The sequence below is a fragment of the Syngnathus floridae genome, chromosome 2, assembly GCF_059516105.1.
Source record: "Syngnathus floridae isolate MCC-2025c chromosome 2, RoL_Sflo_1.0, whole genome shotgun sequence".
Classification (NCBI taxonomy): domain Eukaryota; kingdom Metazoa; phylum Chordata; class Actinopteri; order Syngnathiformes; family Syngnathidae; genus Syngnathus; species Syngnathus floridae.
This window is the reverse complement of record NC_142414.1, coordinates 21,969,907-21,984,239: the sequence shown is the minus strand read 5'-3', so window position 1 is coordinate 21,984,239 and position 14,333 is coordinate 21,969,907. Positions and strand designations below refer to the sequence as shown.

The 14,333-nt window shown below is 40.9% G+C and overlaps 2 protein-coding genes across 2 annotated transcripts; one reads left to right on the top strand and one right to left on the bottom strand.

The window, feature by feature from the left end:
* The first annotated feature begins 1,147 nt into the window (after nt 1-1,147).
* slc2a5 (solute carrier family 2 member 5) lies at nt 1,148-6,317 on the top strand. Its single transcript, XM_088369384.1, has 12 exons — nt 1,148-1,298; nt 1,382-1,480; nt 1,555-1,715; nt 1,926-2,050; nt 2,123-2,275; nt 2,427-2,552; nt 2,615-2,802; nt 3,297-3,407; nt 3,479-3,580; nt 3,919-3,994; nt 4,073-4,200; nt 4,754-6,317. The coding sequence occupies exons 1-12, from the start codon at nt 1,257-1,259 to the stop codon at nt 4,976-4,978; spliced, it is 1,536 nt and encodes a 511-aa protein (XP_088225510.1). The 5' UTR covers nt 1,148-1,256; the 3' UTR covers nt 4,979-6,317.
* Nucleotides 5,127-10,582, bottom strand: ca6 (carbonic anhydrase 6). The gene is made up of 10 exons (XM_088369383.1): nt 10,418-10,582; nt 8,938-9,117; nt 8,606-8,754; nt 8,035-8,130; nt 7,509-7,575; nt 7,279-7,436; nt 7,049-7,175; nt 6,877-6,960; nt 6,766-6,798; nt 5,127-6,556 (listed from the first exon to the last, which is right to left on the bottom strand). The coding sequence occupies exons 1-10, from the start codon at nt 10,503-10,505 to the stop codon at nt 5,922-5,924; spliced, it is 1,617 nt and encodes a 538-aa protein (XP_088225509.1). The 5' UTR covers nt 10,506-10,582; the 3' UTR covers nt 5,127-5,921.
* Nucleotides 10,583-14,333: the final 3,751 nt, after the last annotated feature.

The window sequence follows — 14,333 nt, the reverse complement described above, 5'->3', positions numbered from 1 at the left end:
AATTATACCTTTTGCCGTTTTGTGGAAGAGCCTTTAATTATTCTGCTTGTGTTTATGGGCTCATCTCGTCTCTTAATTGCAGTGCTCCTCAAAATATTGAAGGCTGCAATTTCTCAGATATATTTGGCCACATTAAAAAAAAAAAGGTTCTGCACACTACTGGAGAGACAGGATTGAGACAGAATAGAATAATGGAACGAAAATAGGAAGCAGGAACTCTCCTAAGTGAACAACTAACTGCTGAACGGAAGCAGTCCTCCACATGACGACTGCCGCACATCTCATTACCGCTGTACAAAATTTGTACTTTGACACGACTAGTCACCAATAGCATACCCCAAAAAATGGAGAAGTGGCGACTACGGTTAAATGCTGATGAGGATCCTTTTTTTTTGTCCTGATGAGGATCCTTTTTTTTTTTTTTGTCCTTCAGGCCCACAATCATGTTTTGTGTTGGGTCCATTGTGTCAGCTTTGAGTCTTGGCTGACATTGAAGGCTCCATCGTGTGCAGACACCTTATGAGGGGATTTTAGTCAGTTGGCTTGCTGCCCATGTAATTCATTAAAACTAAAAGAGGCGCACACTGTGATACTATTTATAGTATTAGAAATGTCAAGGCATGCTTTTTTTACCAAATGAGATGAGCACCCTACAGCCATCTTAAGTTTACCTCATAACACCAAACTTCTTTTGCCAAATACTTTTACCAATGATATGTTCAATTAAGGATGTGGGTGACTTTAGCAGAGTTGGCCAGCCCCATGAAATGAGATTGTTTTGGGGTGGTGGAGGTCAGGAGTGGTTAAAAAATGACTTTGAAAGGTCTCTCTCTCAGCCAATAAACAACTATAATTGTTTTTATGATGCTGATTATATATGTATATATGTATAAGAAGTAAATAGAATATTCATGATAATCATGATCAGTAGAAGTAAATTATAATTTTGTCATTGTTGTAGTATTTAACAATAAGCATTCTTAATGGAAATGAAAACCAAACACACGACCGTGTAATTTAGGCGCCGATCCGGCTGTGCCACTTTTTTAGGTTCTGTTACAATTCTTTTTTGTGTAATAGGTGTGCCTCCAGCCTATTGCGCAACAGTTGTTTAACCCACACTAAGTGAGTGAGCACTGTCAGCAACATAAAAGCAATAAACAAATATCTGCTCTTCGCTGCCATGAAGACATGTTCAAAGGGCAGAAACCACAAGTGCAGTTTACCAAAGTGCACTTTTTCTTATTGAATGACAAATGGCCACGATGGACGCTGAGGAATGTGCAAAGAAGAAAGGGGTGAGTGTCACACATGCCATTCATCCAAAAGAACTCCAGATTGTAATCTGGATAAAAACATTCCTACTGTATGGCTTTTGTAGAGATTAACTGTGGTCCTGGCACTGGCCACACTCATATCTACATTTGGCTCGTCCTTCCAGTATGGATACAATGTTGCTGTCATCAATTCTCCAGCTCCGGTAACCTTCCAAGAAACGCACACGTCAATGATGCTGGATTCAGGTCATGTGTTCTGTTTTGGGTCCCGCTTTAGTTCATGCAGCACTTTTACAACGTCACCTTCCTCGAGCGTTATGCTAAACCAATGGAGGAGAACCTGCTGACTGTGCTATGGTCTCTGTCCGTGTCTATGTACCCGCTGGGAGGCTTCTTTGGCTCTCTCATGGTGGCACCGCTGGTCAACAAATTAGGAAGGTAATCATGCTTGACACGCTAAAGCACCTGTACAATGTAATGAGATCCAGTACAAAAGACCTTATGATGATAATATGCTTACAAAGGTCACCTTTCCTATTTGCTCTAATTACAACACTGCAGGGGTACCTAATGCTGTGTCTCGTAAGTGCGCATGCCACCTGTCGTGCATCGCAAAATAGTGCAAACAATATTTATGTGGCCTGACAGAAAGGGCGCCCTCCTCTTCAACAACATCTTCTCCATCGTGCCCGCATTGATGATGGGAGTCAGTGAGCTGGCCAAATCTTATGAGATCATTATCGTGGCTCGGTTCATTGTGGGCATCTGCGCAGGTCTGACATGTTGAAAATGATGAAGTCCACAGGTTTCAAATGCATCTGGAGCGTCATGCCCTTTTGCCGCAGGTCTTTCATCCAACGTGGTGCCCATGTATCTGGGCGAACTCGCTCCCAAAAACCTGAGAGGAGCCATAGGAATCGTACCGCAGCTTTTCATTACCATTGGCATCCTCTGTGCCCAAGTGCTGGGAATCAGAAACCTACTAGGCAACAGCAAAGGTTGACACCGCCACACATAGTACCAAATACAATTGTTGTGTCAAAATATACTGAACATTCGTTCGAGTGTTTCTGTCTCATGGCTCTCGCATCTTTCTTAATTCTACAAGTAACCTGTGTCAAAACTAACATACTTCCCGTGTTTGTTCAGGTTGGACCCTCCTGCTGGGCATTACTGGCATTCCTGCTGTGATTGAGCTCATCCTGCTGCCCTTCTTCCCGGAGAGCCCTAGGTACACACTCATCCAGAAAGGCGATGAGGCGACCGCAAAGAAAGGTGACTTGCAAATGGGAAGCCGGTTTTGACATGACAACGGTTCAGACTCTACCTTCCCTTAGCGTTGCAGAGACTGCGTGGCATGGACGATGTGACTGCAGAACTTTCAGAGATGTGTCTGGAAGACCAGTCGGAGAGGGTGGAGGGTCGTTTGTCCGTGCTGTCCCTGCTTGGCCAGCGCTCCCTTCGCTGGCAGATGGTCTCCATTGTCGTCATGAACATGGGGCAGCAGCTGTCAGGGGTGAATGCGGTGAGACCTGCTTTTTTATCCATGCAAGGCGAATTTGGGGGAGCTTCTGTCCGGTTGTTCTTTGAATTTTCAGCATAGACGAAGTCACACATAGTTAAGATAATCCTTGTTGCTTTGCAGTGGTGAAGCTAAAATTTAATTGGCTAAAATAAGAAAGCCACTTCACCCATGGAGTCTGAAGGTAATTGGGCAGATTACGTTTACATGGCGCTCAAATCTGATTGGACAAACCCCCCCCACAAATGACTGGAAACTGTGCAGCCAAGATACTATTACAAATAAAATATAATCATTTCATGTTAGCTTTTGGGCTAGCAGAGAATGCAGGCCTTGACTGTACGCCATTGACAATCCAAGTCCACGAATGACCCTTCTTGATTTGTTTGCCATTCCTGGCAGCCAGGGCTTGGTCTTGTTGCAGGGGTTCACTTTCCACGCATTTGTATGCCCTCTTACACTCTTGCTAATGCCAAATCCTTTTCTGACTCTTCTAGATCTACTATTATGCAGACAGCATATATGCCAGCGCAGGAGTCACAAAGAATGACATCCAGTATGTCACAGTGGGAACAGGTGCCGTAAATGTCTTCATGACCATCGCGGCTGTAGGTCCTCTCATTTTAGCTGATAGTTGTAGTTCTAAAAAAAATTATTAATTGGTCATTTGTAACGCTAGGTCTTCATTGTGGAAGCCTCAGGACGACGACTCCTACTCCTCTGTGGTTTTGGGATTTGCTGCGGCGCATGTATCCTCCTTACGGTGGCGCTCACCTTCCAGGTTTGCCCAGACAAGCTCAATCACTTTATTTTATGTTGCTTTGCTGCCCTCAAGTGCTCATTGTTAGAATGACTTGTTGTGATACCCACATTTCCAACTGTAGATGATTTATTTTTTTATTTTTTTAAAGTGGGCCCTCAAATTTGCAACACCCAGAGTGATGAAAATTTGACTCCCTACAAATACTTTCAAAAATAATTTCCCCATCCTATATTTTACCTTGTACCATGAATGTTAAAATTAAACATTCTTTTAAACATTGCCCTTGCAGTGAGTTAAGATAGTGTGATGGATTTAATTTTGAAAACTGACATAACAAAACTTGCTTGTGCCAACAGGAAAGTGTGACGTGGATGCCCTATGTTAGCATCACGTGTGTTATCATCTACATCAGTGGTCATGCTATTGGACCCAGTGAGTGCAGCTAGAGACTTTTGCACTTTCTACGTGACTGATCATCTGTCTCATAAGTTCCCCCTTTGACATTGGCAGGTCCTATCCCTTATGTGGTGACTACTGAGATGTTTCGGCAGTCAGCCAGGCCTGCTGCCTTCATGGTGGCAGGCTCTGTCCACTGGCTGTCAAACTTCACCGTTGGCCTGCTATTCCCTTTTATGGAGGTTAGTTGCACCACTTGAGTCTCACCCTCTATCACCACACCCAGTTAATAACATACTGTTAATAACATACTGCCAATTGTAATTGCAGGCATAGCCAATGTTTTAAATGTCCAGAATGCTCTAGAATAGTGTTTGTCGAACTTTTTATTTAACATATTTGACCCAAGTGGTCCTAAAAAATGAGGCAAACGTTTTAGTATTTTTTTTTCATATTATTTAAAGCCATGGGTTGAAACATTGGGCAATTTAAAAAAAAAAGAGCACCTGAACACGCTATCCATGATTTAATTAAAATGTATTGAGCCGAATTGTATTCAAATCCAAATATACTCAACTTAAAAGTTCAACGCAACTGAATATGCGCTGCAGTAGTTTATTCCACGGAACACTAGAGAGCGCATGTATCCCACTGGTGGTACTCAAGCGCAGAAAGGTATTTTATTTCATGATGTCATTTCAGGTGGTGGTTGATAAATTTCTTTGGAAATGCATGTTTCGTTCATCTTTTCTTCCTTTGCATCTTTAAAAAGAATTTGTGTCCTTTTCCCTTCAGAGAGGCCTTGGCCCCTACAGCTTTGTCGTTTTTTCTTTTATTTGTCTGGCCACGCTGATCTACATCTGGCTGGTTGTCCCCGAGACCAAGAACAAGACCTTTCTTGAGATCTGCCAGATGTTTGCCAAGAGGAACAGAGTGGAGATCAAACTGGGCGATGGCAGTGCGTCACTGAAAGGGAGCAAAGAAAAGCAGCAGGAAGTCGAGAAGGTCACAGCCTTTTGAAGACACCAATAGATCTTTCACATGAGAGGAAGTCCTCGCTTTAGGGGGGTATGGGAATTGCATCACACTGCATGTTCCTCTAGTTGTATTTTTAACAAATGTTACAGAAGCAAACGTGAAAAAATAACCACACGACTAGAGGCATAAATAGACATTAAGTATGTAACTTTATTCCCAAAAGAAAGATGATGAATGTATGAATAAAGCCCCCGTTGACGTTTAATACGAGGAGTGACAATAAAGAAACTGGCAGCATGGCTGACTGCTTTTGTCACCTCATCACTATTCTGCACCAGTCTCCTTCATTTTCCGCTCTCATTTGCTTCTTTTGCAGATTTTTGCGTGTATCACACACTCCCGTCATGCTTTGCCATTGCTTTTGAGTCACGAATGCAGCTGCCACAGTCTCGTTTCTTTGTGATTGCCGCGCCTCGTATTGATGTAAAATTTATACTATTAGTGAAGCATTCAAAGCCCCCAAGTCACCATTTATGTCCTCTGCCTGATCATATCTGCTGTTATTTGCAACAAAAAAAACCCTCAGATGAATAGCCCTGTCAGAAATCTGTAGCCCTGGTTAACACCTTCAGAATTTTATTTGATATTCCACAATATAGTTGTAGATTATTTTCTCAGCCTCTATATATGCGTCAAGCCCCAGGAGAGAAAAAAAATGGAGTTGTGCCTTATGTGTTGCACTTTTTTTTTAACAATGCGCTAAAATGTCACTAAAACCCCCTTGTCTATAGTCAAATAAAAATAAAATGATGTGAAGGAAGTACATTGAAGTTATATATTTCAATTGAGAGATACATTTAAATGAGGAGCTATGCTTTGTCTGGGTTTTCAGTGGAAGTGAGGAGTTTCACACTAAGCCACTTTTTAGGTTTTATAGGCTACAGTACGATGCGTTTGAAAGATTAAACTGCAGCATGACAGTGTTTCAGGTGCATCTGTGCTGACTGCCCAGCTGGACCCCCCCATACAAGCTCATTTTGGTGGTACCCCAACTCAACACATTTCCCTGTGCCACACCGTCCCCCACACATGACATCTGGTCCCGGATATTTGCCGTGGTCAGCACATAGTCCCAGACGTTCACATCGGTCAACTTTCCCGCAAAGGAGTCGGTGTTGGAGATGCCCAGCAACCCGTCCTGGTTGTTGCCCAGGATGAAGACCCCACCGGAGATGATGGTGTGACCACTTTTTAGGTAGCGTCGCTCTCCGACCATTCCGTTGACCCACAGCGTCACTCCTCCACTGTCGGACGTCCAGGTGATGCAGTAGTTGACCCAGTCTTGGGATTTGATGTTGTACGGCAGGTTAACAAACTCGTTGCCGATCCACAGGCCCATCTCCTTGGCATCTCTGTCCTCGCTGATGGAGATCATCAGCTCATTGTGGACTCCGTCGCTGGCATAGGAGATGAGGTTGTGCGCACCCTCCGTTTCGGGTACAACGTGCATACAGATGGTGAACGAGTCGAGATCCATCGGATGGTCGAGGTGAACCCTGGCGTAACTACCAGAATTCTCTTGAGGGAAGTTCAGCACCAGAGGAAATGAAGCTTGACGTTCTAATGAAGACAGATAAAAAAAGACTATAAGCAACCAGACACCTGTAATATTTCTAAGGGTAAATTTCTCCATCGTTATGGAGGTATTAGAAGAATCTCAGGGCACACCAGCAAATAAAACAAAAAGTCTCAAAAGTATCATGACTGAAATGATACATTTATATAGTAAGTCACTTTCTGTACTGTGAACAGGAAATACATGAGCTCACCATTTTTGGTTGGATGTGAGTCATGTCGCCCACCTAAGCCATACAGCAGTGAAGAATTAACAAGTGCTTGAATTTGGATTCAGCCTTCTAGTTTGCCAAGACGTCACTCACCTGAGTACACGGTTCTTCCAAGAGATGTTATCAGGCCTTCAATTTTCAGCAGCTTGGATTCGATCTCGTCTTGTCGGCAGAAGGCTGGTGAAATGAAAGGACACGGCAACCATTTGTCTCATCTCTTTTTGAATGACCGAGTGCTCAAGTATACGGTACATAAAATACGCACATCCTTTCCCAAGTCTAGGAAGGAACGACGACTCCACCACTCGGTCATTGAGAGGCTGAGCGATGCGGTAGTCGTTCCACAGGGTCTTGTTGTCCATGTCCATTAGTGTGCTCTCCAGCTTCCTGATCTGAATGCAACAAAAACGGAAACGGAGGCACCCCGTGACTCTGGATTGAAGCTGGATTGTAAAGATTCTAAAAGATTACATTCAAATCTGCCGTTGAGCCTACCTGGTTATGCGAAAGCGTGATGGGTGTATCGAACACGGTCCAGAGGATGCTCTCGTAGCAGGGCGGTGTGGTGAGGGAGCCCTGATATCTGAAGAAATGGCTGAGGTTCTCAGGGAGCATGGAGCGCACATCCAAGCTGGAAATGGTCATGGACTGACCTGCCACGGGTCATTTAGTACACATGAGACTCAAACACGTCTCGTGTGAGGACATCCATGCATGATACTCACCTGCATACTTGATTTTGCCAAGGTTGGAGATGAAGTCACTGTAGTAGGTGTTTTCAAAATGACCATCCTGGGAAAAAATAGATTTTGCAGAAACATAGCAATAAAAGTTGCTTTACAGCACTGCTTGTAATCTGCATGTCCATAAACTGTGCGTGCGCATGAACCGTGACCTTTTCAACAAGCGAGTCAAGATGAAGTCTGCCTATTTTAAAAACACTGCCATTATCAGCTTGCCTTGTTTCTCTACTATAATTTTTCTAATTATTACCAACCCCTCCCCAGCCTGGGTCGGTTGGAACTCGCAAGGGATGATAAAGGCTGTGTTGCCATAGCAAAAGACACGTGAGCACATTCTTCGGTTAACAATCTCTCTTCAACTACTTGAAATCTTATTAGGTATATGTTATCTCACATGAGCTTTTTTAAATATGTCTCTATCTCATTGTCAGCAATAAGAAGCATGGCAGGACTGAGATGTGTTCATGTGCAAATGGCCAGTCAAAGAAGCAAAAGAATACTTATATACTTCGTAGAAAAAGGCAAGTACAGCCAACCCATCTGGTTTATCTCTGGCCTCCGTAAAGCTCTTGTACTTGTCTGAATTGTAGTGGACAACATGGAGCTGAAAGACAAGGAAGAACAGACACAAAAATAACAAGAGGCCATCCGTTTGAGTACACTGTATGAAATTTAATTCATATAGTAATTCATACAATGATTCACCCTTATGTTATTAATAAATCATTCAATTGTTAAAAAGTGACCATTTAATAAGATTTAAAAATGCAATGTAAATGTAAAAATGTTTGTAAGTATTATACAACACATTGACAATTTTTTTAATGGTATGAATGATGAGACCCTTTTTTTCCCTTTGATGGTGAGCCGGATGAACAAAGCCACCCGGTCTTACTTTGTCCACCACTGATGCATAGGCACTGTCACTTTGACAAATTGATGTTTTTGCAGCCTGCAGGATGTTTGCGTTTCACATCACAGCACTGTCACCACTAGAGCGTGCGCTGTACAACACCGGTGTCCGCCTATCGCATCTCTTGATGGAGGTAAGCTGCATCTGAACGTTTTATTTGGTCTACCTCTGCCATGTAGCGAATTCCGTCGATGGTGTGCTCCGCTCCGCTGGCCTCCAGGTCCAAGCCACCCCAGTGCAGATGCATCTGAACGGCTGTGTATTTTCCTGGCATGCCCTTTGTGATCTTCATGGTGGGCGGCAGGTCAATTTGGACTGTTGGGAAACAACATGCAAACATGTGGGTAGTCCAAACTTTTTAACCACACCACTAACTTCCAGTCAGGTTCCATCCATTCATTAAATAGGCGATACGATATTTACAGCTGTTGAAAACATTGACAGAAAAGCGTTGCTTTCCTTTAAGAGCATTTTCGATATTCGGTGCCACTTACTTACCTGAGTGTCCATTGTTAGACATGAGAAAAGTCCCTCTCTGAGCATCATATCCACTCAACTCCAGCTGCAAGATATCTGGATTGTGTCTCACACTGCGCCTTTGGATATCAATCGGGGACTGTTTCTTGCCCCCACATGCGGGGTACTTAGTTGGCCAGTGCATCTGGTCCAAAGCTCCCTCTGTGTGAAAATCAAATGTTATGGGCATTTTCTGTTATGTCACAAAGTTGCCACTTTACATCTGGAACGATTCACAAGACTACTTTTTTTCATGTGGTATGGTTAAATATGGCGCTTCATATATATTGTACATAAAATCAGCAAAAAAATAGGGGGTTTATGCCTCAATTTACTTTATCTAAAGTACATTCGGAAAGTATTCATAGTGCTCATTATTTCCAGATTTTGCTGAAAATGGAATACAGTACTATAAATAATTTCTTGCCTCACAATTCCACACATACTACAGCAATGTGTGAGAAGGTTTAAATAATAATGATAATAATAATAATAATAATAATAATAATAATAATAATAATAATAATAATAATAATAGGTACACCAGGATGGGCAGTACAAACTGTTTAATTCTTTAGATTTTATTCAATGATGCTACTGCATGTTTTTAAAAATTACCATATTGTAGAGAGCAAATTATTTTTTTTTTTAAATGACATTAATTTACATTTTTTTCCAGTCACAAACAATAAAAAAAGTGACTCCAGTCAACTTCAGTCCAGGCTGGAATGATGCCGCTCTTTTGGCAAACATTCCACAGAAATGTTTTTATGACATCTGGGAAGTGTTTTAAATCTTTGGGTGATGGAGTACAGGGCATTATATCTGTGATTTCCGCAGTTTGCCAAATCAACAAAGGATTCATCGCAAAGTGACTTTATATGCATACTTATGGGACGTTTGTTACGTTTTTTTTCCCCCTCCCATTGTTGATTAAAGGAGTCACAGACAGGACTTGCCCAACTTGATGTTGTTGCAACTCATCATTGTTTCTCAACAGTGTAATAAATGATTAACCATTTAGTTGCTGTGTATATTCTGTGTCCGAGGAACCATTGTTGTTCTTCTTCTTCGTGTTATTATTATTGTTATTATTATTATTATCATTATTATTATTATTATTATTATTATTATTATTATTATTATTATTATTATTATTATTATTATTATTATTATTATTATCATTATTATTGTGGTTGTTACTGTGTTTAATAATTTATCACAAAGAAATATGTTTTTTGTTGTTTTGGGAGTTTAAGTGGTATATAAACAAACTGCAATTATTTTTATTATGATGATGATGATGATTATTATTATCATCATCAAATCCACCCACTCCAAAGCGTCTGATCTTTCAGATTTCACGCATCAGTTTTAGCCGTACGTGAAATGTAACCTGCGACTCCACGCGCCGCCCCCTCCTTCACCTTTGCGCTAAAGTGCCAAGTGTACAAAAACTTACCTGCGTATGTCCAGTGTATGGCATCGTTAGGGAGCCCTGCGGCGAGACCGACCCAAAAAACAGCGAGCAACACGCAGTCTCCGCGCATGATTCCGTCTGGAATTGTTTAGTGCGCACGACTGTGACACCTCGAACGGAACTGCGCTCCACTTTTCAAGTGAGAGGATGAAAGGGATGTGCTTGAATCACAGCAGAAAACGCCCAGAGGCAGGCCCCCCAGTGACTGCACTGCGCGCAGTAAGAGTTGAATAATCTTGTCATAATATGCATGATAACTCTAAGAATTATTTATTCGTTCTCCGAACCGCTTATTGTCAATAAAGATCAAAAGGGGCGAACAAAACTTTCATAATCTAGGAAAGCAATTCATTATAATAAAAGAGATACCAGCAATTAAATTGTTAAAAAAAAGTTCATCCTTTCATTCAAAGTGTTGAAATTAGAAGTTAAAGGGGTTCATTAACAAAATCTATTGAAATGTTTCAGCACCTGTCAAAAAAAGAATTGCCTTTTATGCAAACATAATTTTATTGTTGTCTAACTTGTCTGAGTCAATTCTTTCTTCATACATACCGTGTGATTAAAACTTTCAGTGAAATCTCTGGTCCCACTGCCAATCAGCAAATCTAGATGTGTGTTGAGATATGAGTTGAATTTGTTCGGTGAGTATAGTCAGGACTCAAAGCACGCATACGTCACACCATCTCCCCACCGTAATGAATAGAAATACCATTAAAGAATAAAATATATATACTTGTATTTTCAGATTGTCTGTTTACATGTGTTGCTGCACCATTTGTATTCAAATATAAGCTCATTTAAGCGGGACGACACTCCCAGATAGATGCTATTCATTTGCTTGTCTCGTTTGCAATGTCATACTGTTGCTTGCTGTAAAGTAAACTTAACAACCATTTGTTTGTAGCTGGAAAGCAGACGCAACATTCAAATTATGGCACTCTAAGCAGATCAAAATGATTAGTGATCGACAGTTGTCTCACTCAGATGCTTTTTTAAAATGTATGAATGCAAAGATGAGGCATTATTATTATTATTATTACTAAATAATTAATGAAATAACATTGTTAAAGTAGCTCAATGCCCCAATAAATCAAACAGACACAATTTGTGTTTGGCAAAGGATGTTTGTAAAAGCAACTATGGATGCAAGTCCGTTCATGCATCACGTCACTTGGTGCATACTCCTGCAGTTCCTTTTGAAGTTTCCAGTTGACTTAAAATGACAACACGAGCTAATAAATATGCACACACACACACACACACACACATACAGGAGAGCTGGCAGCAAACAGTGTGATAGCATGCTAGTTAGAGCATGTCCAATACCCTTGCCTCAGATGCCAGACTTATGAGTGTGCTGAGTAAGACATGTTCTTTTTACTGTTTGGACACAATTTTTTTTTTTTTTTTTTTTTTAATGTTAATTAGCCTCGCAAAACACAAGCTGGGAGCATTGGTGAGTGCTTTAAATGAGTGAGAGTGTAATAAACGACATGTAACCATATGGCAAGAGTTTTAATGGCTAACTTCAGGAAACAAATTTATGGGGCAAGCAGTAAAACCACGAGAAGTTTCTGCACTTAGCCAAGAAGGACTTGATGTAAGATGTTACATTCCAGTAACCAAAACGAGTTACCCAATGTTTGTAGTTGATCCTCCCCAAAATTCTATTGCCAAGACAACAAAATTTACATTCAGATAATAATGTTGGAAGCTGAAACACAGCAGACGCGAATCCAATAAACCAAACATACGCAACACGTTTCCACAAGTAGTAGCAAGGGCAATGAAAGGGCAACTTCAATGCTTAAGAGGTGGGCACAATTTTCCATCAGTGCTACTCAGGATTACGTGCCTCCTAACCAGATGATGTTTATTTGCAGTTTGGCAGCCGTAAATTCACATATTAGCTAATATTTAATAAATGTATAATTTCTTATGAAAATATTCAAATCAAATGTGTATTTAATAAAATGAGACTATTTCATCTGCATTTGGGTTTTTTGGGGGGAAATGAGATGCAAAGTGGATCCTTTTACTAATCAGTGGTTTTGGGTGAGAAGCAGGCAACGCCCAGGATCGGTTGTCACTCACCCTGTTTGCCCTCATAGATAAACAAGCATTCATAATTACTTTCACAACAAAGAACAATTTAACATTTTGGGTGACATTAATGTGCATGTTTTTGAGGGAGCCGTAGTCCTCCAGCAAGCCCGGGGATTCCATACAAAACGCCACACAGGATGGCTGGAGCTAAGCTGGAAGCTTGCTGGAACTTTAGAAGCATAACTAACACCAGCAGTCCAAAAATGAGTAGGAAGAAAAAAAGTTCTCAGCCCTGTATAACATAAAAAGATCGTGTAATCTTCTTAACACTCTAAAATAAATTGATCATTTTCCTGTGTTGGTAACCTTTACACCACCCTACTCTAAAAGATTCAAATAAAAGTATTACTACAACAAAAACAAATTCCAAGAGGCTTCATATGGCCCGCACATGTGTCTAAGTGTGTGCATGTATTTGTATGTGTGGAAAGAGACGATTGAATTACAAAATGATCAAAGAGCGCACCTTGAGTTAAGACCCTCAATATTGCACTGGAAGCTTGTGGCCTCTGATTGAATCCAGTCGTTTTCCGGTTCCGTATAAGATTTATCGTCCAAAAACATGAGCAAAATTTAAAGATCAATTTTGGTTTAAAAACAAAGGAATTGATTGTAGTTCAGGTCAAATAGAATGAAAAAAATAAAACTCTTTGTTAATAATGAAATAATCTATTACAAAACTATTGTGTTACGTATTTGTTAATAATGAAATAATCTATTACAAAACTATTGTGTTACGAGTTACAATTAATTATTTGTGATGCTGTGTTAATGTTTCTTGATTAAATTGAATTTTGTTAACGCTACAAGAAAAAAAGTTGACATTTTTGTTTTATTATATTGACAAAATCAATTTACCTATTATTTTGTCCCAATTCAATCCAAAAAGATGGACTGTGACGAGAGCGTGCGTTGGAAATGCCCCGAAAGACAAAGACATGAGATGCAAAATAATTTTGCTATACATTAGTTCAATGAGCATTCTGAGCAGTGATTTTTTAAGTATGGACGCAGGTTCCCTGCCTAATTACAGTTTAGGTGTATCCGTCCATTCTTTTTTTGCTAGTGTGTGTTGTTGAGAGCTACCAGGTCATATCAGAGCATAGGAGCCTTACTTGTTGTTGGCCACACGTTTCACAACACTAAAGCCGATGCGCCTTTAAGTTCAACCACAGCCTAAGCTCACATCCAGGTCCTCTCACCAGAAGGAAGAAGGAATTTTCAAGAAACAGTCAATGTTTGTGTGGATGACTTGCTCTTGCTGAGGTACCAGAAATGTAAATATGCAACGGACTGAGGGTGCCAAATGGCAAATCATCTTCTGCCACCTCTGAGCAGCTTGCCTCACTCTGTCTGTAGAAATGTATGATCAGAACCTTTCGTCAGCATGAAACAGCTGGGTCATGATTATCCACTCACACACCCATGCTGCTTTATGGTGATGACCGACTGTTTCACACCACTGAAGATGATCCTGACCATTTTGCAGATTGATGGCAAAAGTAGCACCTCGGCCACCACTGGGCTGATTCATAGCTGTCCATTTCTTTTCTACCGGCATCACAAATGTCCAGGATTTACTTTGTGATAAAATCTCATAAATGAAAGAGCAAAACAATCTCAGGGTATTTATGTTATTCGCCATGCATGACTTTATTCTAATATTATCACAACTTTCCATCCATTCATCCATCTTCTTCCGCTTATCCGGGGTTGGGTCGCGGGGGCAGCAGCTTTAGGAGGGACTCCCAGACTTCCCTCTCCCCAGCCACTTCGTCCAGCTCATCCT